General features: G+C 47.0%; 1 protein-coding gene across 1 annotated transcript in view; it reads left to right on the top strand.

Annotated features, from left to right (window-relative positions):
* Nucleotides 1-25,738, top strand: part of AFAP1L1 (actin filament associated protein 1 like 1) — a 76,445-nt gene extending 50,707 nt beyond the window's left edge. Inside the window, exons 3-19 of the mRNA XM_079964787.1 lie at nucleotides 832-915; nucleotides 1,930-2,027; nucleotides 3,805-3,916; nucleotides 5,611-5,709; nucleotides 7,676-7,887; nucleotides 8,829-9,008; nucleotides 11,384-11,479; nucleotides 11,645-11,738; nucleotides 12,475-12,627; nucleotides 13,409-13,620; nucleotides 15,369-15,514; nucleotides 16,589-16,667; nucleotides 17,275-17,386; nucleotides 19,894-20,058; nucleotides 21,400-21,578; nucleotides 22,715-22,843; nucleotides 24,077-25,738. Coding sequence (XP_079820913.1) covers nucleotides 832-915; nucleotides 1,930-2,027; nucleotides 3,805-3,916; nucleotides 5,611-5,709; nucleotides 7,676-7,887; nucleotides 8,829-9,008; nucleotides 11,384-11,479; nucleotides 11,645-11,738; nucleotides 12,475-12,627; nucleotides 13,409-13,620; nucleotides 15,369-15,514; nucleotides 16,589-16,667; nucleotides 17,275-17,386; nucleotides 19,894-20,058; nucleotides 21,400-21,578; nucleotides 22,715-22,843; nucleotides 24,077-24,100 — 2,174 coding nt within the window. The 3' untranslated portion in view covers nucleotides 24,101-25,738. The remainder of the gene's footprint in view (nucleotides 1-831; nucleotides 916-1,929; nucleotides 2,028-3,804; nucleotides 3,917-5,610; nucleotides 5,710-7,675; nucleotides 7,888-8,828; nucleotides 9,009-11,383; nucleotides 11,480-11,644; nucleotides 11,739-12,474; nucleotides 12,628-13,408; nucleotides 13,621-15,368; nucleotides 15,515-16,588; nucleotides 16,668-17,274; nucleotides 17,387-19,893; nucleotides 20,059-21,399; nucleotides 21,579-22,714; nucleotides 22,844-24,076) is intronic.
* The last annotated feature ends 904 nt before the right edge of the window (nucleotides 25,739-26,642 follow it).

The raw sequence follows: 26,642 nt of genomic DNA, 5'->3' as shown, positions 1-26,642 counted from the left end.
TCAGGATGTTAATAGCTGCTTTGAGGGGGAGCCAATCACTTTCATTGAGCTTGGAAAAGAAGTGCAAAATTCATGTGGCATGAGATAGTGCTACAGAGTGTGTAAGATGTGATTGGTAAATTCAGTCAAAAAAAACCCTCTATTTTTTGTTCTGGTAAATTTGGCGTTGAACTAAGGCTGGTTACATACAAAAGCATATCTTAAGAACATTTTTCTCCTCAAAGAATTCTAGGCACAGTAGTCTGTTAAGGGTTGCTGACAATTGTAGCTCTGTGAGGGGTAAACTATAGTGCCCAGAATTCTTTGAGGGAAAGAATGTGCTTTAAAGGTATAGTATGAATGCAGCCCAAAACTACTTTTCTTTTTTTGTGAGTCAGACCCAGCTTAACAGGAAGGGGTTGAGAACCTGCATTTCTGCATCATTGGCATTTCGCCTCTTGGTTTTCAAACTGTTCTGGAGTAACTTGGCGTTCCTTGGAAGCTTACTGGGCTTCCTCCATGAGAAGATCTCTACTGAGATGAGAGCTTTCCTGGAAGGTTTCAATCTTGCTGCTTCTGATTGTCTCCCTAAAAAGGTGCAGCTGTAAAAGAATGTTGATATGTGCAAAGATATTTCCAGTTTCATGCAGATCAGCGGTAAGACCCAATAGGCACCTTGCATGAACCGAATGTGCCTTAGAACACTTCTCAGAATCCTCTGTGACATGCAAAAATTCCATGCCAGACATGCTGATCTAGGAAGGATTCCTCGAAGCAAGAGTTCCCACTGGTTTAGCTCATGGTCTGATGCAATCATTCCTGTTGATGGCAATATCCTTTCTGACTTTGCAGGGAAGGAAATGAGCTACATGTACGTGAATACAGCAACCTTGCATAATGGCACTAGCTTTGTGGAGTCACTCTTTGAAGGGTTTGGTATGTACAGTGAACTGCTCCAACCTAATGCTGCTTGCCCAGAGCTTCCCTGCCTTTTATGCCTGTTTGGCCCACAGCAGTCTGGATTAGCTGGTTACAAGTCCAAGCCCGGCACAACAAGTCTGTGGCCCTTGGCAGTGTCCTGTTCTTTGCATGATTCCCTAAACTCAAGGTGCTTCCCTCCACCTTTCCTCCTAACAATCCTTGCAGGAGAAATCCATGAAGAACAGAGAAGGACCCATGAGTAAAAAGCTAATCCTTTGCAGTTGAAGGGGCCCTACCATCCCTCTCTGGTTATCAGCTGTTCTTGAATTCAAATATACCTGTGATTCAATATCACTCTAGTATTCAGCAACCTGGGGGCTTGTGCAGACATATTTTGCAACATGTCTATTAAGAAGATATCTGTGAAAATTTCACAAAATATATTAATAAGTGGTTGGCATTAAATCTATCCTTACATTTAACATGCACTTAAAAAGGGGGGATAACAGCCATGGGGTGGGTGGGGTCATTAGCAGCAGGCAGGGAATAGTTTTAACTCTTCATAAAATCAATCACTCATTGGAAGCTAATAATTCCAATGGAAGGAAATCCTCCATTGGCAGCTAGTTTTAACTCAGTAGGTCTTATCCATTCTAGGAGCCTCAGATTATAATTCCCCTAAATGCCTAGCTAGACAGAGCATCAGGGTAGAGGGGTCAACTGCACAATTGTATAAACCTCATCCCAGAATGTGGTTGTTCTTCCTGACTTAACACTTTCTCCTTGACCTTGTCCCCTCTTTGGGTCCCTCCCCAAACTTTCTCATTTTCCCCATACCCCATAGTGGTTCAGGAGCAAGGGGATAAACAATTCCACTGCCTTGTACCACTGTGGGTGCAGATGTTAGCATCTGTAATTCCTTTGGGCAGTGGGAGGGAGGGATGTCCATAGGAGCTCTGTAATGCAACACAGAGATTGCATGTGAGGTTTGATGATTGCTCAGTGACTGTCTTCCAACCTTCCTACCAGACTGCAACCTAGGCAATCTTCAGGACATGCAAGAGGATGATGGGGAGGTGAAAGAAGGCATTAACTTGGAACTTTCAAGGAGCCAGCCTGCTAAAACGGTAAGTCCTTGCAACCCTCAGTTTTCCACTGCTGAACCTAGGAAGCTTCCTCGTACAGAGTCAGACCATTTGTCCATCTTGTTCAATATATCTGTGGCCCTAACAGGCTGAAGTTCTCTAGGGTTTCAGGTAGGAGAAACTTTTCCAGCCCTGTCTGTAGGTGCTGGAGAGTGAATTTGAAATATTTTACATGCAAATCATATGCTGGCTCTAATGACACTGTGACTGGTTATGGCAGAGCACTTGATATTTGGAGGGGAACTACAAAGAACACCTTGCTAAGGTTCTGCAAAATACAGCTTACCATGGAGGAAAGCTGTGTTGACATTCATTTCAGTTTTCTTAATGTTGTTTCCAGTGCTGCAGTTAGCAGGAACAGATCAGTAAGGAAGGGAGACTTACATTTTTGTGCCATCTTCTCCTCCCATATGCATTCCATGGATAAAAATCCTAGCTGTGCATTTGATCTTTGCCCATCCCCTTTCAGAAATGCACCTGATCTACATTGAGACCTGGGTGCAGTCACTGGAGGACACAAGGTGAGGCTGGAGACCAACAAGAAGTTTTCTTCTTGTTGTTTTTCTGGAAAGCTGAAGGCAGTCTGAAAGAGGCATTGCTACTTGTGGTATGTTCCCTCATCCCACTCTTGCCTCCGAGGAACAGATTTGTCAGCATCTTGTATTTTAAACAAACCTGTTTGGCCAGAAGCAATAGTGGGACGAAAGAAGTGTGTCTGTGCAACTACTGCACAATGAGGAGGGCAGCCTCTGTCAAACCACTTCTAACTTTTTTTAAAAGGGAATTGTCTCTCTCCGGTCTAAGAGAAGGCTTGGTGGAAATTTGCCATGTCTGGGAGAGAGGAGGTGGCAGAGAAAGAACAGAAGTTGCCCATCCGTTGTCCGAATGGGAGTGGTTCTCTGAAAGCAAGCCATGCATAGGGTTGTTTCCAACAAAGTGCTACTCGGAGTAAACCCATTGAAATCAATGGGTTTAGTCATGTCTAGTAATTTCAGTGGACCTATTACAATTTTGGCTAATATTGGATACAATCCATAATTATATTCCTGTGCTCCCAGTTCAGTGCTCTTAAGTCAGGAATAGGCAGAAGGTAGCACCAGAAACACCTGGTGATTTTTAAATTTTACTTATTTATTAAATTTGTATGCCTCCCTTCATTTGATGGTCTCAGGGTAATTCACAAAATATATAATTTCCAATAGATCAGCAAGGATTTCTGACTTTCAGTTGTTTAACAACAAAATGACTCCCATTCCCTCAAATAGACTGCTGAAATGAAGTAAGCTCAGGGTAACTGGGAACGGGTGTTTGCATAGAAGCATGTTGTGCTCAGCTCAGTTTTGATACTAAAAACAGATCCCCCCTACTCAGCAGCTGCTCATTCTAACTCTACATGTCTTTGGCACCTGGCTCAAGTCGGTAGATCTTGGGATTCCAGTAAAATGCAGAGCAGATCGTGCAAGCCTGTCCCTGGTTTGAGTCACAGACAGACCCATCACAAAGAGCCACAATGAAGGCTGTGCTTTGGGGAGGACAAGGCTGTGTTCCACCTTTGCTGTGTGCCTCACAAATGCCAGCTTTTAGGAATCACAAGAGAGGAGAGCACTGCAGCACTTGGGCTCTGCTTGTGGGATTCCCATAGGCATCTGATTTGTCTGTGTGAGAACAGAATACTGGACTGCATGGGCATACCCAGTTGCCAGATTTATAACACCACAGACCTCTCCAGGTCATCCATGCTACCTCTTCCCTCTCACAGGTATCTGGGGAGCCACCTCCACCATTGCCCACCACTCCTCCTCCGGAAGATTATTATGAGGAAGCCCTGCCACTGGGCCCAGGCAAAGCCCCTGAGTACATCACATCCCACAGTAAGTCTATCTGGGAGCTGGAGAGAGAGAGAGAGAAAGCCAGCCAGCTGTCTGGGTCCTGGCATGGCTTTGTGTGCTGGCACTCCCATATCGACCTAGGAAAACAAAGGCTCCTCCCAGGTGTCTGACAAGTGACAGGCTTATAATTTATAGGCCCCAGGGAGGGAAAATGGCGCTGGGGAGGGGGGCCGGGCTGTCACACTCCCTTTTCCTGCTTCCCTGCCCTCTCCACCCCCAGACTCTCAGATGTCACAAGCAGTTGTTTGCTCAGACTTGCCTGGAAATGTGTCACTAAACCCTGAGTGGCAGGAATGTGAAAGGCCTGAGCAATCCCTCTCTCCCCCTGTTAGGTTAGAGAAAAGCAGAGAAATCAACTTAGCACCTGCTCTTGTTTCCCTTGCCTCTGATAGAAGACTGAGCCAGGGGCAGATCAACTATGAAACTAATGAAGCTTCAGGATTTCTCATCCTGGAGGGTCCCCAGAAGCGACTTTAGTCCACCTTACTGAAAAGCTTTGGGTCTAGTAGACCCAATTTTTGAGCTGCATGACTCAAATGAATTAACTTTTTGCTGCATATATTCCAGCAATCCCACATATGTTGTAAAGGTGTGGGGATCTGTGGTGGAACAACCCCATTAAAGAAGATAGCAGTGGTTGCCCAGACCTTGTTGCTGGTTGCAAATGAGCCCCCATAACAGTTCAAGATTCAGGGTCCCCAAAATGTAGACCCGCCACTGCACTGGGCCCTGAGTTATGTTCCCAAGGCATGGACAGAAAATTAGGAGATTTCTTGTGTGCCTCATGGCATCAAAGCCACCAGCAATGTCAGAAATGGGTGAGGCCTGCCATGCAGGACTCTGAGAGAAAAATCGTCCATGGCAAAGTCCAGAAGAAAACAAAAAGGAGATGTTGGGGAGGGGAGGGAAGTTCTTTCTTTAGGAGTGTTTTGTGCCCCAGTGGGATGTAAGGAAAAAACAGACTTAAGGGACTAGAACTCATTCTCATTCGCCCTGTGTGTGGATGAGGGATACGTGTTGGAGCGCGTGTCAGGCAGCAGAGCACTTTTTCCAAGCAGAAGCCATTAAATGTATCATTCAGCACCCCATACGTGATGCCCCTTCTTCTCTGGGTGGGGTTCTGGTGTCTGGTGGCCATTTGGGAAATGGTGGAGGAGAGCCACGGACACGGCTTCCAGTTTTTCCCCTCACAGTCCTGTTGCCCCCTAATCCCATTGCCTGCTTTTTTTCTATCTTCATTAGTGGTAAAGGCTGTCCTGTGTAACCTTCTCAAAGTTGATCAGCTTATTTCAGCACTGCCTTCCAATGAAACCTTCCTCACAGCCTTTGTGCCACAGGGGGAACAGACACAGTGGATACCTCTGGGGCTCATCCACACTTGCATTTGTCCCATGATTTTGAGGCACAGGTCCAAGAAGTATTTCTTTTATCTCACCACTTCCCCCCGGAAAACTTGCTGTTTAGCACTGAGTCGGAACAAACATCCATCAGGTTTTCTGATTCAGCAGTCAACAGCGGGTTTTCCCAGGGAAAGTGGTGGGATAAAATAAAACTCTCTTGGACCCGTGCCTAGAAATCACAGGGCAAACAGAATAAAGCACCGGACAAACAGAAGTGTGGGTGAGCTGTGTGTGTGTTCATGCAGTGGTCTAACATGTCATCTGCTTCTTCTACAGATAGCTCCAGTCCCCCCAACTCCATAGAGGATGGGTATTACGAAGATGCAGATAGCAACTACCCCCTCACCAGAATGAATGGAGAACAGAAAAACTCTTGTAAGTAGTGCTGCAAAGACATGTGTTGTGTAGCCACAGGTGGAATGGGACACTTGGCCCAAGCCCTTGACTCTGTGAATGGGGAAGAGTTCAGGAAGTCAAAGGTGTAGGAACTTCTGACTTCAGTGTGGCTCCACATTGGACAGTGCCTCTGGCCCTGTGCATCACTGGTGTGGGGTCCCCAAAAGGTTGCCTGTGAGAGAATGTGGCCCTCTGGATGAAAAAGATCACACACACACACACACTGACCTATGGTAAGGCTGAGTAGTCCATTAATGTGGACTACTATATACAGTGTTACAGGTTATATGCATAGGTTTGGTGCATACAACTTTCAATACGGTAAGCGCACAACTTGCGCTTGCTTTACTTACATGATCGCAAACTTACACAGATGGGGAGGGGAGAGATAAATAAATTGAGAGCTGGGAAAACCCACCATTCTCCACTCTCCATTTATTAATTCTGCCCCCCCCCCCCGCCCGCCCATGCACCCAGCAGATTTTCCTCACTTACTGAGCTTTGGGAGAGCCCCAGATCCCCTTGCACCACCTTCCCAACACCAGGTAAGCAGGGTCCTGGGCTTTGGGAAGGATGCACAAGGACTCTGGGATGCTGCTGGAGCCCTCTGACTGCCTTCCCAAAGCTCAGTAAGCAGGGAAGATTGCAAGAGGACCCTGGGAAGAATTAAGGGACCCCCTGCAACCTTCCCACGTCCTGATAAGCAGCCCTCTCTGCCTTGCAGGGGATAATTCTGGGGTTTCCTGACTTTGTACAATTTTGCTGTTGCACGTGGATCCTGAAACCAAGTCATTGCATAAGTGGCAGGCACACTCTATTCCTATTTAGGAACTGTTGCCTGCAACCTTGTGGTGTAGAAACTTGCTCTTTAAATATTACCGCTGTGGTTAGGGTGCCTCAGGGACCATGCCGGACCAGTGGATCTGATATTTGCAGCACTTACTCTTAAGAGCCTTTATGAAAAAGCATGTCCAATTTTTAAAAAAGGTGCTACTCCCAATGAAGCTCCACCTCACAGAAAGCTTTGGGATTTTCTAGAGTCTGCATAATAGTGAAAGCCTTTCTCACAGCCCACTAAAATTGCCTCAGTCAGGGTTTATCTTAATTTGCAGGAAATGTAAAGAACGGCTATCACTGCATTTAGCTTTAGATTACAGAAATAATATGAACTGGTATATTTACTGTGACCTGAAACACAATGCATTTATAAGTACCTTCCCCCCCCCCCACCACCACCACCACCACAAACAAAGTAACTTGGAAAATGCAGTGGAAAGTAAATTCAGAACATAGCTTGTAAGGAAAAGAAATAGACTTCAGAGTATTTGAGGCATGATAGGTCCCAGCGCCTGCCAACCTAGCAGTTCGAAAGCACCTCCGGGTGCAAGTAGATAAATAGGGACCGCTTACCAGCGGGAAGGTAAACGGCGTTTCCGTGTGCGGCTCTGGCTCTGGCCAGAGCAGTGATGTCACGCTGGCCACATGACCCGGAAGTGTCTCCGGACAGCGCTGGCCCCTGGCCTCTTAAGTGAGATGGGCGCACAACCCCAGAGTCTGTCAAGACTGGCCCGTACGGGCAGGGGTACCTTTACCTTTACCTTTAGCAAGCTTGTGCCTATGTAGTTCATGGGGAACTGGCTTCAGTGGAGGTAGAACGTAGAACAACAAACTGCATCTCTGCAATTTAACATGCCTTGTAAGAACTCAGCAGTGATATAGTTGCCCTATAGAGATCCATAAATGCTAGCTTGGGACTTGGAACAGCCTGTCAGTGTCATAGGCAGGCTTGGAAAGAAGCCAAAGGAAATGCAGAACCGTATGTGTTCCAGAAAGTGCCGCCTCTTGCAAAGCTTCCAGCTGAAGGAGTGATGGCATCCACATATAGGAGGTTGATGGTGTCGGCAGTGGTACCTTGGGTGATTAAGGGCTCTCTGCTTCCTTGTAGACAATGACTCTGATGCCATGAGCAGCTCCTATGAGTCCTATGATGAGGAGGAAGAGGATGGGAAAGGTCAGAGACTGACACACCAATGGCCATCAGAGGAAGCTTCCATGAACCTGGTGAAGGACTGCAGGATATGTGCTTTCTTGTTGCGGAAGAAGCGCTTTGGGCAATGGGCCAAGCAGCTGACGGTCATCAAGGACAACAAACTCCTGGTGAGTTGGTGGCTTGTGGAGCACCTGGCCACATGCAGGAAAGCAGGGGAGGTTTTGGGGAGAAAAGTTGGAGTCCTGCTAATGAGCCAAAGACGCCTGGCAAATCAGTTGACTTTGCATGCATGAGCATGGCTGGGAAGGCCCACTCTCCTTGGGGTCTGGCACTGACTGGTAGAGTTGGCAACTTTGATGAAAAAGGCAGGACTAGTCAACAGATCTACATAGCTGCATAGTTCCTTTTGCTGGCCAAGTCCTTTTGCTGGCCAATATGGTGCACTGTGTATGTCACAGTTTTTGGTTTTTTACACATCCTTTGTCCTTGCAAATAGCTGGTCCATAACTAACAGTATTTGTAGATTTGTTGCAGATTTATATGCCAAGCCCAGTGTGGCCCTTCTTTAAGGTCGTGTTGAAAAGCCCAGGCATGATGCTCCAATTGGTGTTCATTCTCTGAAAGTTTTATTGGGAATTTGAAAAGCACCAGGAGGAAGGGGAGAGTTCAACACTTTCTTGACCTGACATTTTCAAATAATTATGTGGCGTGGGGAAAGCCCCACCCCTACTCTGATTGCTATCAAACCTTTGGAAAAAGGTTTTCCTGATTCCCAGCCTCCTTTAACTCATTAGGGCAACAGGACACATATCTGTATGTAATGACCCAAAGTTAAGTGCGGGGGGGCAGGGCTGTTTCTTTGAGACTGATAAGATTTCAGCACTTCTGTTTTTTGTTCTGGTTGTAAAAAACCTACGATTCTAAGGCACAGTATTTGGTTAAGCAATGGGAGTTCCCAAGCATTTCTCTTCTTTCCTTTTGTGCACCTCCTCCTCCTCCTCCCCACAACGACATGGGACTTTTCCACTGCTTCTTCTCTGTGCTGAGAGGAGCCACGAAAAGTACAAGAAAAAGACCCAACTTGCTTTTTCTATTTTTTTAACATTAGTGTTACAAAAGCTCCAAGCATCGGCAGCCACACCTCGAGGTGCCACTGAGCGTTTGCAACGTTGTCTACGTGCCAAAGGACGGGCGTCGCAAAAAGCATGAGCTGCGCTTCTCTCTGCCGGGCGCTGAGGCCCTGGTGCTGGCCGTGCAGAGCAAAGAGCAGGCCGAGGAGTGGATGAAGGTACTTCCCTGAACAGCAGGAGAGCTCAGTTCCACACACACACATTTTAAAAAGAAACACCCCCTCTTTCTGTGTTCCATCAAAACACAAATGCCAACTAATGCCCGTCCATGTGAACAGCCCTCCTGCCCTGACCACTGTAGATCTGGTCAAGTGTATCAGGCCCTGTGGGAAAAGCACTTGTTATCTCTCCAGTGGGGAGGAGGGGGCTTTCCTACTCAGTCTCTTATCACCCTTGCCTGGCTGCAGGAGAGAAATAGCCAGCCAGCAGGGCAGACCCTGACACCCCCTTCCTATAGTCTGGAACTGCAGGGCTGCAGGAAAGGGGCTGTTTTGATTCACACATGCCCGCCCACCCCCACTCTTTCCTGCCTTTGTTCTGAAGCACTGCAGATTCAGTAGGAAGCTCTGCGAGATGACATCACCAATTCTGCCTGACGGGCAGGGTCTGAAAAAGGTGGCGGTTTCAGTGCTTCTTGATCAGGCATAGCCAACCTCAGCCCTCCAGATATTTTTGGGAGTACAACTCCCATGATCCCTAGCTAACAGGACCAGTGGTCAGGGATGCTGGGAATTGTAGTCTCAAAACATCTGGAGGGCCGAGATTGCTTATGCCTGTTCTTGATGGTAGTGTCTCAGAGAAGCTACTATTCCTGCCTATCCAAAACACAGAGTGGGAGAGGGCTTGTGTGTGTGCACGCATGTGTATGCTGCATCACTGATACTTGGCTTTCTCAGTTGCGCTTTCTCTTCCCTCCCTTTGCCTGCCCCCAAACCTGTGGCCTTCCAGTTGACTACAACTCCCATCACCCCTGGCTGGCTGGAGCTGATGGGAGCTGGAGGCCATTGACATCTGGACGCAGTGTGGTGGCAATTTCTACCTAACAGATGCTAGTGGTTTAAAACAACATCGTGATAGCCCCATGCTTGTTCATTCTAATGGCTCTCTGCCATGGATACCAGCAGGTGATCTCCATGAAAGACACATAGATTTAACCCCTCCAGCTCAGCTTTGTGGCATAATTGGCGACTCTTTCAATTTGACACGCGTCCCTGCTGCCCACACCTTTCCAGGCTATCTTTTTGGGATTGATGCTTGGATGTTGGAGGTTAAACCGAAGGAAGCACAATGCAACACACAGGCTAGGTAGTTTATTATAATGGCATTCTGAGTCCAGGGATTAAAAAGGTCTTGTGCATTTTGTGGTTCAATTTCTTTTCCGTCTTGGCAGAGCAAGTGTACTTTGGCATGAGTACTGTCAGGAACCTCAGCATTTATTAAAACCGTCTATTCCTCCCTGTACTGGTTGTTTTTAGAACTTCTCTGCCTTTGCCCTTGCTCCATATCACTCACTGGCTCAAAGCACTTCCACCCCGCTGGCCTGGGATGCGACTCTTCAGGTCCTCCCTTCCTCAGAAATGTCAATACTCTGTTGGCACTGATCCAATAGGCACTCTGGTGTGCTGGCTAAACCCCACTTGCAGCTGAGAAATTGCAGTCTCTGAAATGAGAATACCTGAGCAGATGAATTTAATTCACCCAGACCTGTTCTGAAGCCTGAAGACAACCTATTGCTGAAGGTGACAAGGTGGGAAGTGGGTCTTTTGGAAGAAATAAAAAAAAAGTCTGCCTTCCTCTACCCCAGTCCTCACTTGGGTTTCCTTGGGAAATCTTGTGTCAACATCCATGGCTGAAATGTTACAGAAACCAGAGATAGGAAGAGCAAAAGTCATTGACAACCAGCCAGTGAACTGTCTTGGAAGCTAATGAGCCTTGAGTTAAATTAGGACAAAATACAAAAACTGGCTTTATTTAGGTCAGGGATAATACCCTGCTTCTGTATTCTCAGAGGCCACTTTATTACATTAAAAAATCCCAGAGAGAGATGAATAGTTAAGGTTGGCATATAACTCTATCTCTCCCAGATTGGACATACTTTCTATCCATTTCCTTATGAGAAGGACTTTTTTCCCCAGCCAGAACTCACCGGAACTCAGTTTTGGCACCTCTTTTTCTAGAAAAATAGCACTGCTTACAAGACGCACGATGGGCAAACATTTTCCCATACCCTTGATTAAAAATTTGGTAGTCTCACCAAGGGCCCAATAGAATAACTTGCTGGAAGAAAACCCTTAATAAAATATATTAAAAAAAAAAAAAAGAATAACTTGCTGGAGTCCAGTCTGGCCCTTTGACTGCTAGTTTTCAGTACTGGAATCTACTGTTTCCCTTCTGTCAGGTAACTGAGACTTGGTGGCACCATTGTTCCTGAGAAGCCATCACTGGATGTTTTGCAGCAAAGTGAGCTTTCAGTTGCAGCTGATGGGCTACCAGTGTTTCCGTTGTTTTGACACTCAACCCTCTCCTCCTGCAGGTGATAAAGGAAGTGAGCAATCCCAGTGGAGGAGGACTGAGTGGAACAGAAGTTCTTACATCTCCTCTGCTTACGTGCAAGGTGGACCATGACAAGGTAGCTTCTCGCTCGGAGCCGAAGTAGGGGTGATGTTCATGAATGAATACAATCAGTGTGCACAGTTTTTCTTTTAGCTGTTACAGGGGGCCTGAGCAGCCAAGGGATTGTGAGTTTAACCCTTTCTCCCCTGCTATGCTCACAACAAAAATCTCCTTTGCCCAGAGGTCATCTCAGGACAAACAGACATCTGACTCGGACAGTGTGGCAACCGCAGAGAACGGCTCTTCCATGGCTCGGAGAGAAGCCCATGAGCAAGGTGAGTCCCTGTTTACTTTCCCCTTCCCCTAAAAGCCAGGTGTTGCTTTTGGTTGAGGCAGCAAGAAACGCAGCACTTGGACTAGAGCTCCTGAGAGACCTGGGTTTAAATCCCTGCTTGACCACAATGCACACAGGTCTCTGCATCTCAGCCCAACCTACCTCACAGGGTTGTTGTGAAGTTGGAAAGGCCTTAAATGCTTCCCTCAGCTCCTTGGAAAATGGGTGGCAGATAAATGTAATAAATAGATCCTGGGCTTAAAGAAACAAAACCCAGGTTCCATCTTGTGTTACAATGACCCCTTTTGCTGTTCCCATTGGGAGCAGAGTTACCATTGTGCCAGAATTGCTAGGTCGGTCGCCCTGCACTTTTCTTTGGGACTAGTGAGTCATGTTGCACACGCTAGTTCTGTAAAAATTGTATCATGAAGGTTAAAGCACTCTGTTTCTGAATTTGCTCTGTGTTGCCGCTATGTTCAGTTGGCTCTTAATACCCGTAAGGGAATACTCTAGCCTGTAGCTTCTAGCTGTATTTCAGACCAGTGTTTTTCATATTTACCCCTTCACCTGACCTCCCTTCTCCTCTTCATGACATTTTACAATCTGTTATGATGAGAAAGTGTGTGTGTTCTGGAGGTATGAGGTCAGGGAGAGCAGACCTTTAGTTTCCTCACAGTTTCTTTGTTTTGGTCAGATACACCATGTCTTGTTTTAAGCTCTGCTTCTTCTCCCTGTAGGGAAAGGCAAAAAAAGTGGTTTGGCGGACTTGAAAGGCTCCGTAAGTCGAGCAGCCGGGAGGAAAATCACCAGAATAATCAGCTTCTCCAAGAAGAAGCCATCCCCTGAGGACACCCAGACATCCTCTACGGAGGAAGACATCCCATGCTGTGGTTTGTACTGGAGCAGGAGGGCAGTTGAAATGCAAACCATTCATTAGCTGGTGCCTTAAGAGGGGTCCAGTTGGGCTCCCTTGTCCCAGTTTCCGATTGCACTGTGTTATGTCATACAATGCTGCACTGCAGGGGATGCAACAACAATACTGCATAATGGAGTGTGAGAGGTGGGGGGGTGCCGACTTTTAGCATTATATAGGGTGCCTCTGAAATTAGAGAGCTAGTCCGCCACTCCAAATATATTGCCCACCCCATATCTGATAGTTAAATCTTAATTGTTTGATTGTGCAGTTGTCTTTTCTTACTTATAGGAGTGAATCAGCTACTTTATGGCAAAGACAAGAGCACTGACATTCATAATCTATTTTATGCACACACAAAAAACAACACAGTCCAAGGACTCAGCTATAGAGCTGCAAATAAAACATTTTAAGTGTGTTTTAAGTACAGTATACAATGTGACACTAGATGGAGGTGGTGAGCTTTATGGAAAATTCAATGTGTTTTTAAAAATGCTTTTTTTGGGGGGGGGGCAGCATTTTCGGAGCAGTTTTTATATGTGTAGATTCCACCCAAGTGACTTGGCTGATACTCATTCAGGCAAACATCTCATTGAGCTAAAGTAATGCTTGGCTCTTGGAACTGATCTTCTGATTTGAAATCTGTCATGCCTAAGCTCAGCATTTCCTTGTTTCCTAGGAGACAAGATTTAGGCCCTTATTTATCTCATAATGGTCACTGTATTGCTGATCAAATGTCTTTGCTCATCTCCTGGCAGGCTACTTGAATGTTCTGGTTAACCAGTGCTGGAAGGAGCGCTGGTGTCGTTTGAAAGGCAACACCCTCTATTTCCACAAGGACCGGACGGACTTAAGGACCCACGTGAATGCCGTCGTCCTCCGGGGCTGTGAGGTGGCACCAGGACTGGGCCCCAAGCACCCCTTTGCGTTCCGCATCCTTCGCAATGGCCAAGAAGTCTCTGCCTTGGAGGTGAGTGAGGATTCACTCTGGACGGCTCTGCTGAGGAAGCTGCAGTCCCTTTGGCAGAGCCTTGATTTGGCCGACGACCAGGGTATAGGCAGACAAGGCTGGGCACCTGGGCATCCTGCAAAACATAGCATTTAAGAGCAATGCCTTGAGTGCTGGAAGAACTCTTTAGAGCCCTTCATGTGCGGTACAAATATACATGAAATGCAGGCTGTGGTAAAGGCATTTGTTAAAGCAGTATGGATTGTATACAGTCATACCTTGGATCTCGAACACCTTGGCACCCAAACAAATTGCCTCCTGAATGATCGGAACCTGGAAGTGAGTGTTCCGGTTTTCGAATGTTCTTTGGGGAGCCAAATATCTGATGGGACTTCCGTGGCTTCTGATTGGCTGCAGGAGTTTCCTGCAGCCAATCAGAAGCCGCACTTTGGTTTCTGAACGTTTTGGAAATCAAATGGGCTTCCGGAACGGATTCCATTTGACTTCCAAGGCACAACTGTATCTCACAGCAGCAGAAAATAATTTCTCTTATTTATCATATTAACAGAATTAACCTACTTCATGCTGCTTGTTTCATAAAGTATGATGAAATCTTAAATGTGCCTCAGTTTCACTTAATGCACTATAACTTCACTTGGACCTTATGGGATCCAAGCAGATATTTGGACATCTGAATGCATATAAAAATCATACCGAAAACATATACATAAAACATGATCTCTAAGCAGACCAAGAGAGAGATTGAGAGCATGCGGTGAAGCAATAGTATTCTTTGGCCACGTGCCCATCTTGATTTATTCATTTCAAATGTGGGCCGAGGTTCTGCCATGCTTTTGTAAAGGCTTCCCCTTGTGGTGCTGTGATAAAAACATCAGCCTGTGTTGAAGGCATATTGACTTGGGACTAAGTCCCACTCAATGCAAGGGGGCTTGTTTCTGAATAGACATGCCTAGGATTGCAATGTACTCCCCCCTTTCACCCCCCCAACTCTGCCTGTGCACTGTCAACCCAAATCACAACCCATTGTCAGGGTCATGTGGGACAGCCTTGAACAGCCAGATATTCTGGTTGAATGTGGATAATAATAGGAAGCTTCCTTATTCAGAGTCAGACCACTGGTCTTTCTAGCTCAGTAATGTCCACACTGACTGGAAGTGGCTAAGCAGGATGCTTCCACTCCCTCCCAGAGATGCAGGGGGTTAGACCAAGGGCCTTGTGCATGAAGAGCAAATGCTTTGTGGCTGAGCTGTGGCCCTTTCCAATAATTTGTTGTTAAGTCAATTAGTCGTGTCCGACTCTTCGTGAACCCATGGACCAGAGCACGCCAGGCACTCCTGTCTTCCACTGCCTCCCGCAGTTTTGTCAAATTCATGTTGGTCGCTTCTATAACACTGTCCAACCATCTCATCCTCTGTCGTCCCCTTCTCCTTGTGCCCTCAATCTTACCTAACATCAGAGTTCCAATAATACACACAATATATTCAGACTTCATGTCCTCCCCAGCTTCTTTAGAGACCTTTCGCTTACTTAGCAGTGTGAGCCTTGCACACACAGGATGCCTTGCAAATATTCCTATGGTGAACCGCACAGCTGTAAATTTGGGAAATGGGGCACCTGGTGTAAAGGAACAATGTGCTCTGGAAAGACATGTCCTTGACCATGTTTCCTTGTGGGAAGAGCGTGGCCTTGGCTGTTGCCCAGCGTAATATGTGCTTCCTTTCACTTGAAACTATTGTCTTACTCCTCAGGCGAGCAGCTATGAAGACCTGGGGCGCTGGCTTGGGCTCCTGCTGGTTGAAACTGGCTCCCAGACAGCCCCAGAAGCCTTGCATTATGACTATGTGGATGTGGAGAAAATCGCCAACATCATCAATGCTGTGAGACACTCTTACATGTAAGCGTTTCTTCTGCTAGTGATGCAGCCAGGTGTGGAAACTACCTTGTCCATATCTGCAGGCAAGAGTGCCTGCTGTTCTCCCTGCCCCCAACAGAGTCTCTGAGGATAAAACTTTCTGTTAAGACTACCTACGCCAGCAACAAATCTGCCAAGACAGATTTTTTGGTGTCTCTAAACCAGGGGTTTGCAACATAAGGCCCATGGGCCACAAGCAGCCCATGGGGGTCGTTTAATTGGCCCATGAACCCCTGCCGCCCGCTCAGGGACCCCTACCAAGCCACAGAAAACTTTGCCGACCCCTCCTCTAAACCATGATCCAAATCAAGATGACAACCTGCTAAAATCATACCTGAAAGGCCAGAATAGAGTAAGCCATTTAGGCTACTGTGAATGTGAGGCTGAAACAAGCAATCCTGCATTCGTGTTTCCTGGTTTATATCATGGGTGTGAATGTGGTGCAAGCGCTAGTTCCACTTTCCAAGATAGGAAGCATAGAAAACCTCACACTCTGCGCCTCAGGCTTAAATGGCCCTTTTGTGTATCAAGAAAAGATGAGCCCATATTGAAACACTCTTATGTATGGAGCAGAGAATTTTAAATATCCAAGCTGTGAGTTTAAAAGATTGATATGGAGCAAACATTCTCAATTTCTATGCTGTTCTCTCCATAGCACCAAGGGGCATTTCACACACCATGCAAGCATCTCAGGCAATCTTGTTTCCTGGATAACTGCAGTCACACTTAACTTCTTAGATGCATACTTAACCTTTTGACTTGATTTGGTTTAGTATATGTGTTCCACATTTCCAACAACATTTTTCAGGTGTGCACCCAATATGTTATGTGTGAGGTATCTCCACTCCTGTGTTGCTCAAAATACAGGGCTTGGCAGAAATTTATGATGCAATAGCATCTACCAACCCAACGTAGGAGGGCCTATGTTTGGATTAATTTTGTTAGTGCAGAGGGTGGCAGGAAGAGCTCAATCGTTCTTGCTGGTAAAGATTGTCAGATTTTGCAATCAGTACTTGAGATGTAGAGCATGTTTTGTCTGTTTCTCTGCCTCTTCAGGTGGGCCAGCTCCTCCCTTGAGAACCAAACAGATGCTTCCCGTGTATTATACGATGAAGTCCCCTATGAGAAGGTGGAGGTATTTGAAAAAAGAAAAGCAGAAATCCCATAACCCTCTTCTCTCCCCTGCTTCCTTTCCCTAACAGCACTCTTCTCCCTGCCTGCATGTGCTTCCAAGTGCTTGGCAACTGACAAACAGTTTTGCCCAAGCAGAGGCACTTAGATTAGCCTGCTTCTCAAGCAGCTATGCGGCATGGGAAGAAACTGGACTTCTTGCTCACACCCATCATTCATTCATTCATTATTCAATTTTATTTGTATGCTACTTTTCCACAAAAAAGAAATGCTCAAAGTGGCTTAAAAAGTAAAGAAATAATAATGCATTTCAGACAAACACTACAAAAACTATTTCCTCATAACATAGCAAAAACATAGCATAGCTACAATTTCATAGCATAGCAATACAATGACAATAACAATTTCTTAATAACATATTAATAATATAACAACATACCCCAAAAACCCCACATTCCAATGCTATAAATATAAACAACACACAGCATCCAAGAGCAAAAATAATGTTTCACCTTAATCCTAGAAATACCCTTCCCTTGATTTTGGCCATCATTGTTGGTCTCCTTGACACCCTCTGAAATGATGGCTTTTTTGTTCTTTTCTGTGTGCAGCTGGAAAAGTCAGGGCGGCCGTCAGGGTCCCAGGTGAAGCGCCACGGCTCCTCTTGCAGCGAGAAATCGCGCCGTGTGGATCCACAAGTGAAAGTCAAGCGTCATGCATCAAGTAGGTTTGGATCCTGATGTGGGATGCTTATGGTGGCTGTCTTATCAGCCATTTGGAATGGGGAGGGGAAAGACTCCGAGCTGGCGATCCCTAAAGAGCCATTTCCAGTAGTGTAAGCTTATACAACACTCAGTTGCTGCTTGATGGCTCCACTTCTGTCTCAGTTTTTGCTTTCTCATTATTTGGACAAGGATTGCTAATTTGCAGGCTGGGCCAAAATCTGGATGGGTTTAATGCACAGTACTACCTATTTGCCTTTGCAGCTTCTCTCTTAGCTGAGGTTCAGGCCTGAAATGGGGAGAACATGGCTGACAGAGGAAGAGCCTCTGTTTGTTGGTAGGACCTGTGCTTTGAATGCAGTAGGCCTCAAGCTCAGTCAAGCCTTGTGTCAAAATGAGGCTTCTCCTTTTGGAGCTGCGTCAAAACTGATTCTGTGATCTCCACCCCGTTCCCCTTCGCAGGTCAAAATTGTTGTTAACAGGAACTGATTGGAGCTTTACCAGATAGCAATGGCCCTGAACATGTACAATCAGCACTGTGTTACACACACATACACACCCCACTGGTCTTTCCCAATGCTGCTCAGTGGTTGCTAATAGCCTTGCAAGAACTACCAGCCAAATGGGTGAGGGAGACTGCTTCACACTGATAAAACATTTCATCAGCTTTTTGTACCTCTTGGGAGTCCAGGCCCCTGTTTTGGCATGCCGTTCTGACAACCCAAAACAGCCAAACCTAAGGGAAATAAAATTGCAGGCTTTTGAGTACAGCTGTAGTTGGATCCTTTGCCTCTCCAAGTTGGGTCAGAGGGAAAATAAATCCTTGTCTGAAACCCTGGAGAGCTGCTGTCACACTAGACAGTACAGAGTTAGATGGACCCAATGGCCTGACTCAGGAAACGGCAGCTTCTAAGTCCTAACCTGTCCACATTTCTTATTGAGAAGGGGGAAATCTCAATAGAAAAATTGGTGTACAGTCATACCTTGGTTCTCGAACATAATCCATTCTGGAAGTCAGTTCGACTCCCCAAACCATTTGAAAACCAAGACGCTGCTTCCGATTGGCTGCAGGAGTTCCCTGCACTCAAGCAGAAGCCATGTCAGACATTCGGGTTCCAAAGAACAGTTAAAAAACTTGCTTCTGGGCTTCTGGTGTTCGGGAGCCAAAACGTATGAGTACCAAGGCATTCGAGAACCAAGGTACGACTGTACTAGCGGTGTTTCCTATTTGTAGCTACTGCTTCTGAATACACATGTTTAGGATTGCAAAGAGGGGTCTCCTTCCTTCTATGAAAACTGTTCTCTGCACAGAGCAGGGTTGGGGAACCTCTGGCCCAGGAAGCCAAATGCAGTACTCCAGGCCTCTCTCTGTCTCTGTCTCTCTCTCACCCCCCCCCCCAGGCCTCTCCTCAGGCCACATCCTTCACTGGCTCTGCATTGCACCTTTTATGAGTGTTTTTTGCACAGCTGGAGTATGACCTTGAATTCTTATAGTGATTCTTGTTTTCCTGCATGAAGGATAGAGAAAGGTGTTTGTGTGTGTAAAAAATTAACCTGATGTACAAAGACATCATCCACATTTGTTGTTCTACCCACTTTGCTTCTACCCGCCCCCCCCCCCCCCCCCCGCAAAGGTTATCCAAAAGGGAACATGGCCCTCAGGCTGCAAAAGGTTCCTTGACCTTGGTAGAGAATCCCAAGTTTCTTTTTAGAATCTCCTATGATGCTCCAGGAACATTGAGCTGAATCCATCTTTGATTCCTGTATGAAAAGTGAGGTTATAAAGAACCAGGCAGAGGGCCTTCTCGGTAGTGGCACCTGCCATGTGGAATGTCCTATCATCAGATGTCAAAGGGATAGATAATTATATGGCCTCCCATAGACATCTGGGGAAGCTTTTGATGTGTGGTGTTCTGTTGTATTTTTGTGTATTCTGTTGGAAGCCGCCTAGAGTGACTGGGGCAATCGAATCAGATGGGCAGGGAACAAATTATTATTATTATTATTATTATTATTATTATTATTATTATTATCATCATCATTATTAGCTCCCTCTGAAGTTTGAGCTACAAGAACACCATGTTCCACTTAATTATTTTGTTTTGCACAGGCAGCTCTCCAGTGGCTATAAATTGTAACTGTATCAATAGTTTAAATCAATTTTACAAGAATGCCAAGCTTTGCTGGAAGTCTTAGCAGCTCCAGTTCATAATTGGATGTGCGCTTGTGCTCCCATAAGCCACTTCTCCTGTGCCAGCAATATTAATAATCAGCAATTTCTGGGCAGCACTGCAGAGGCTGTGTTGGGAAAGCAGGTGTCTTGGTTCTTGACTGTTGGTTCAGTTTCATTTCAGACCACAGTCTGGTGTTGTGCATCTTTGAGCTTGTTCACCCCTGAGCTTGCATTTAAAATTATCTGCTGTCAAGGCAGAGCTAAACAAAAAAGACTCTCACCTCAGGTGCCTAACAGAGGGCCGTGTCTCTTAACTCATCCCCCTCCCCTTGCAGATGCCAATAACTACAAGTACGGCAAGAACCGTGCTGAGGAAGATGCCAGGAGGTTCCTGACTGAGAAGGACAAACTGGAGAAAGAGAAAGCTTCTATCCGGAATGAACTGATGGGCCTGCGGAAGGAAAAGCGGGAGCTCCGAGAGGCTATGAAGGGATGCTCAGGTATAAGCCCCTACTGGAGAAGCAATTCTCCTGCTGCCACGTCCCTCACCCCTGGCCATTTTGCACAGAAACCTCTCTCCTGAGCTGCATTTACCTCCCACATACAGTCCAGTATCCTGGGCCAGATTAAGTCCTTTAGAGACCCTAAGCACTTAAAATATTTTAGTGCCCCCATATATATATAATTCAAAATATAAACAACAATAAACTGTAAAATAAAATTTTATTTTTTGAAATGAATGAAACCCAAAGATGGAAAATAATGTTTATTTTTGTACGCTTCCACTTTGTTGATATTTGAAAATTTTGCCAACTTCTGTTCAATGAAATTGCGGGTGAGGAGGCACCCTCTTGTCCTCCTCCTCAGACGGCAAAATGTGCTGGGCCAGTAGAACGCTGAGCCCACAGTGGCCTTGGCTAAAGCACCTGCCCCTTTATCCTAGGACTCCTTGCAATTAAGAACAAAAGGAGGTCTCTGTTATTCCTGATGAAGGAGGATGGCTGCTGATAAAGAAGGCCAGCGTAGGAGGCATTTGCTGCAAAATGCAGTGGTACCTTGGGTTAAGTACTTAATTTGTTCCGGAGGTCCGTTCTTAACCTGAAACTGTTCTTAACCTGAAGCACCACTTTAGCTTATGGGGTCTCCTGCTGCCGCTGCGCCGCCACAGCAGCACGATTTCTGTTCTCATCCTGAAGCAAAGTTTTTAACCCGAGGTATTATTTCTGGGTTAGCGGAGTCTGTAACCTGAAGCATATGCAACCTGAAGTGTATGTAACCTGAGGTACCTACCACTGTATTTGCCTCAATAGCAACATCAAACCTGCTGTGTAGTTTTGCATCTTACTTCTCAGCCCTGACGTGTCCTGTGCTGGATATATCCCTAATATTGGGTACCCATTTTTTCCCCTCTCAGCACTGGCAGTTTAGCAATAGCTTCAAATTAGCCACAGAAACAGTTGCAGGCTCCTTCCGCAGAGGAAAGCCCAGGCGCGCCATCTACTGGAAGAATAATTCTTGTAATGGAAATTGCACAGCTAATTGCCTGGAAGCTGGCAGAATCCAGGTCTTTTCGTCCTTACTGCTTTTGATGTGTTGCAGATAATGTGAAAAACGTGACCTGCCTTGCCTCTCGTGGACACGTTAAGAAAGAGGCGTCAGCTTCTGAGAATGTTGACCCAGTTCCTGTTTCCCACATGCCTCCTCGGAGGTGGGATTGGGTGGGGGCAAAATTCCCTTCGCCTTTGCCCACCCTCCCACTTTCTCTAAGCTCCCTGGCATGTGTCCCCTTCTCCAAGCCTGGAGCCACAGGCTGACCTTGCTCCCATGTGTCTGTTAAACAGGGAAAGACCTGAAAGAGCTGGAGCATCGTGTTGCGGCCCTGGAGGATCAGTGCAAAGCCAACGAGGCCAGGCGCGTGGACCTTGAGCTCAAGCTCACCGAGGTGAAAGACAGGCTGAAGCAGTCGCTGGCAGGAGGGCCGGCTCTGGGGCTGACTGTGACCAGCAAAGCTGAAAACAAGGTGAGGAGGAGACAGCTGCTTCCTCTTTCCGCCTTGGTCGGTTAGGGCTACTTCAGTCGATGATAGTTTCCCACAAAAGCGCAGAACAAAAATGGGCGCACACAGAAGCCCATGGAGCCAGGATTATTGAAACACAGGAAGCTGACTTCTGCTGAGTCAGACCACCAGTCTGCCTAGTTATGTATTGTCTACACCAGGCTTCCTCAACCTTGGCCCTCCAGATGTTTTGAGACTACAATTCCCATCATCCCTGACCACTGGTCCTGCTAGCTAGGGATCATGGGATTTGTAGTCCCAAAACATCTGGAGGGCTGAGGTTGAGGAAGCCTGGTCTACTCTGACTATCAGGGGCTGTCCGGGGTTTCAGAAAGGGATGTCTCCCTGTCTTACTTGGAGATGTCAGGGATCGAACTAAGGATCCTCTGAATGCAAAGGAGCTTGCCCTACCCTTCAGTAATTGCTGATCCTAACCTTGATGGGGGTGCCCAAGCGATCATAAAATTGTAGAGTTGGAAGGGATCCTGATGGTCATCTAGTCCAAACCCTCAGCCTTGCTTCAAGCCCCAGAGAAAGGGGATACTTATTTAAGGCATCCATTTGCCACTCCTCCCAGGATGACTCCCAGAATGATAACAAACAATGGGGAAACAAGTGGAGCAGCAGAGCAAAGGGCAATCCGTTCGTAGCAGCGGTAGCCAGTGTGGTGTTTTCGTGATGATGCTAGGCTGCAAATCAGTTCTAGCCAACATGGACCAGGGTTAGGGATGATGGGACTTGCAGTCCAACAACATCTGGAGGGGTCACCATGACAGCTAGGCTTGTTTTACAGAAAGTCTTGTGTAAAAGGAAATCCAACAGCTGAAAAGTGCCTCCTCTTCCTTGCTTGCTTTCCACCGAACCTCAGAAGACAGGGGCCAGCTCCACAAGGGCCTCTAAAGATTGTCTTCATCGACAGGTAGATTGGCGTGAGAGAAGGCAACCCATCCTACTAAGCTTTCCACCCTTGTTTTCTCTTTCACAGAGACCATTAATGCCGCCCAAAATACATTTTAGCGATAGCAACCTGGTTTCTCTAGTATCTCCCCCTGCTTGAATCTCTGAACAACTTCTCGGTTTCTTGCTACGTTTCCTTGCAGGAGCCTGCGCCCCAGTCAAGTGGAAGCCCCCCTGAGCACCTGGTCCCGGTTAACTGCGCAGCAGAAATGAGGAAGCGAAGCCCCTCCCTCCTTCCTGCCCACAAGGGGAATGTGCTGCAGAAGGCCAAGGTACAGCAGGCTCTACTCTGCTCCCCTAGCTGGGTGCCAGCATTATACTCCCTCCTCATTGCCTCTCCCAAAATCTTCAGGACTCACACAGGGGTAGGGAACATCAGGCCTGGGGGCCAAATGCAGCCCTCTTTATCTGGCCCTTGAGACCCTTCCCGGGCCACACCTGCTTTGCACAGGCTACACCTCTCATAAGCCTTGCTCCTCATCGATTTTGGGTGTTTTTCCCTGGCTGGGATGTGTCTCCAAACTCTGATCATGCCTCTGGCTTACCTGGATGGAAGGTGAAGAGGCATGTTTCAACGTGTGTAGAAACAAAGCAATTTACTGTGCAAAGGTAAAATTCGCATTCACTGCACTGTCCATTTTAGTCTCTGGCCCGGTCCACCACCAGCATACAGCCCCCAGAAGGCTGCCCAGAAGGGGATGTCGCCCTCAGGCTGACCCTAGGTAAAGGTAAAGGTACCCCTGCCCTTATGGGCCAGTCTTGACAGACTCTGGGGTTGTGCGCCCATCTCACTTAAGAGGCCAGGGGCCAGCGCTGTCCGGAGACACTTCCGGGTCACGTGGCCAGCGTGACATCGCTGCTCTGGCCAGAGCCAGAGCCAGAGCCAGAGCCGCACACGGAAACGCCGTTTACCTTCCCGCTGGTAAGCGGTCCCTATTTATCTCCTTGCACCCGGAGGTGCTTTCGAACTGCTAGGTTGGCAGGCGCTGGGACCGAGCAGCGGGAGCGCACCCCGCCGCAGGGATTCGAACCGCCGACCTTCCGATCGGCAAGCCCTAGGCGCTGAGGCTTTAACCCACAGCGCCACCTGCGTCCCTAGTGGAAGCTAAATTCTTTGACAAGGGTGTTGTGGCATATATATCATATGTTAGTGTGTACTACAGAGTGTAAACTGTAGTTGGGTGTTGTTGCCCTTAAGCGTAGAATCTTCCTTTCACAATTTCCCAGCACAGAGGCCTGATCTGGATGGGGGCCTTGGTGGGGGGAATCCTAACCTTTTGCTCACTGCTGCAGTCCTGATCCAGATCTTCCCCTCTCCTGGTCTGCTCCAGCTATTTGTAAAAGTAAAATCCTGCAATTAATGGCAAACCACAAGACTCATTGGAACTGGGCCCCAAACCTCCAGAATCCCACTTTGGAACCAGGGCTCAGCAGTCTCTTTCTAGCCTTCATGTCTCCTTTGCAACCCAGGACTCATCAGCTCCGCTATTTCTCCCTCTTTCTAGGAATGGGAAATGAAGAAATCATAAAAGGGTCACTGGGCCTCCATCTCCGGGAAGAACCCCTCTCGAGCATTGGGACACATTTGGGAAAGGCTAGAGCAGTGCAAGAGCCTCTCATCCCTCAAGGAAACTGCAGAAGGATGCTGGGGGACTTGGTTCTTCAGCAGGGAGAGCACCCACCCTCCCGCAAATGAAGGATTACCAAGCAAAACTGATGTGGGTGAAAGGGGAGGGAAGGGGGAGTTTGGGAAGCAGGGTGGGTAAGGGAAATCCTTTCAAGGATGTTGGGTTTTTTAAGTGTGTCCTCAGAATTCTCCTCTTTGAGTGGCCTGTGAGGAGCACCTCAAATAGATCTGGCATGCCAGCTGTCTAGATTTTGCTCTTGGTTAATGAAATTAGCGAAGAGCCATTAAAAAATTGGAACGTAGATACTTTGGTCTGGTGGGGAGAGATGATGATGATGATGATATGGTTCGGAGATCCTCACTATTCATGTCAGCCTGCTGACAGCCTGCAGCCTTGGGCAAGCCACTTATTCACCTTTCTTGCTGCAGCTCCTCTCTTGCGTTGGAAACCAGGTGAGCGTTCCTCACCACAAGGAAACGAGGCATGACGCACAGAAGTGCCTTGCAATTGATTCTGTCGAAAGATGCTCTTTGCAGCCCTTGACACTGTCAGCCTGCTTCCCTGTCCTGCTCTCTGCCAAACCAGATCAAGGCAACTACTGTTGACTTAGGCCCAGAGGCAAGGGCCCAACAGGGAGAAGACATTGTCCACGTGGTGGTTGAATTTAAATCTCAGGGCTTTTCATATTGACCTGTGCCGGAGCACTCCTGTCAACTTCTGTAGTCTCTCTCAGGCTGCCATTTAAGCTTTTAAAATGTGTTGGATAAGATCAATAGCTTCAGGAGGGCAAGGAGTAATATCGCCTGCCCCCCCCCCCCGCCGACAGACTCTAAAAGTGCCCAAGTGTTGTAACAGATCCATTTGCCCACTCTCTCCCCCCCCCCGCCTTTGCTGCACAGCAGAGCTAGACTTGCACTTGCAAGTGAGAAAGGGGAGTGAATAAATGGACTGATGTGGCTAGAGAAATGGCTTCTGCAGGAAAAAAACATCCCTGTTGCAGGGCTATTTTAAGGGTGCTGTCTCTGGTCAGCAGAACAGTGGCTGAAGACTTTTCCCTTTCTGTGAGTCAGCCACTAGAAGACAGTATGTGCATGCACTAAATAACAGACATTTAACAGCTGCCATTTCTAAAAATCTTTCTCTCTGATCACGGGTGGGATGGGTGGGAGAGTGTTTTGGGTGGGTCTTGTTTCTGCAGTGTGGAGAGCCCAGCTGCCTTCATGTGTATAAGGTCTCTGGCCAGTTTCAGGCCTGCTTCATTCATGGAATACAAAATCTAAAACTTGAGACCTTCCGAAGAGGCCCCAAGGTGAACCCTACAGCAAATGCAGTGATCCTCTTTGCTGTGTCATTCCAACAGACCAGAAGCTGTAGTGACCTACTTTTCTTTTATAGGGGGAGGTGGGTAGGATGCTTATCTCTTTGTGGGTGCATATTGTGGCATACATTTTTACTATTTAAGATTTGTCTGCACTTTAAGATCTGGATCCCCTCCCTCTGCTGTCCCCCCCCCCAAATAAAATATGATCTTTGTACAGAGCTGTATGTGTTCGTTTTTTCTTCTAAATTTCAAGGCAGTTTTGGGTTGTAAACATAGAAGTTGCAGCAACATGCCTGTTACTTATGGTTCACGTAGAAATGTGTATGCATGCATTATCTATCTCCTAGGTTTTGGTAGGAGAGTGGCTGTAATACTTCACAACAACTTGGCTCCAGCTTGATGCTTCCAAAATGGCACAAGTTTAAGACAGAATCACGACCTTTTCTGGTTTACAGGGGGATGATACTATCCAGTGGCGTAGCGTGGGTTGTCAGCACCCGGGGCAAGGCAAGTAATTTGCGCCCCCTAACCCATGGATTTGCGCCCCCTAACCCGTGGATTTGCGCCCCCTAACCCTAACCCCCAGATGTTGCGCCCGGTGCAGCCGGCCCCCCCTGCACCCCCCACGCTACACCACTGATACTATCTGTAACTAGAATAGACAAAGTAGAAACTATACCATCTGTATGGGAAGCCTACCCCTTAATAACTAGCATATTTATTTCAACAGAGCAAGGAAGCAGGTATAATGCCAGACCCTCCAAGGGTCCCTATTTTCTAGGGGTGTCTCTGATTTAGAGAAGGCATCCCTGTTTCTGATTTGATCCCATAATGTCCCACTTTTCCCTATTTTCATTGGAGAAATGCTGGAGGGCATGGAGTTATTTGACTCCCGAGCTGTCTAAAGGCAATTCTATAGTTAGGGCCACCCAAAATGTTACAAAATAGTGAGCAAGCTTTCCAGTTCTCCCAAAGTCCTCATTACTTTGGATACCTAAAAAGGCAGAAGCAGGGCAGGGCGAGGGGATCGGCTTGATGTTGTAGTCACTTTAAGATGGTGTGTAGGAGATTGCAGATTGAAACTGGATTAGGTCATGTGGGGGGTAAATGAGAGGGGTGAGG

The sequence above is a fragment of the Podarcis cretensis genome (assembly GCF_951804945.1).
Source record: "Podarcis cretensis genome assembly, chromosome: 2".
NCBI lineage: Eukaryota > Metazoa > Chordata > Lepidosauria > Squamata > Lacertidae > Podarcis > Podarcis cretensis.
The sequence above is the reverse complement of the archived record's forward strand: the minus strand, read 5'-3'. Positions and strand labels throughout refer to the sequence as shown.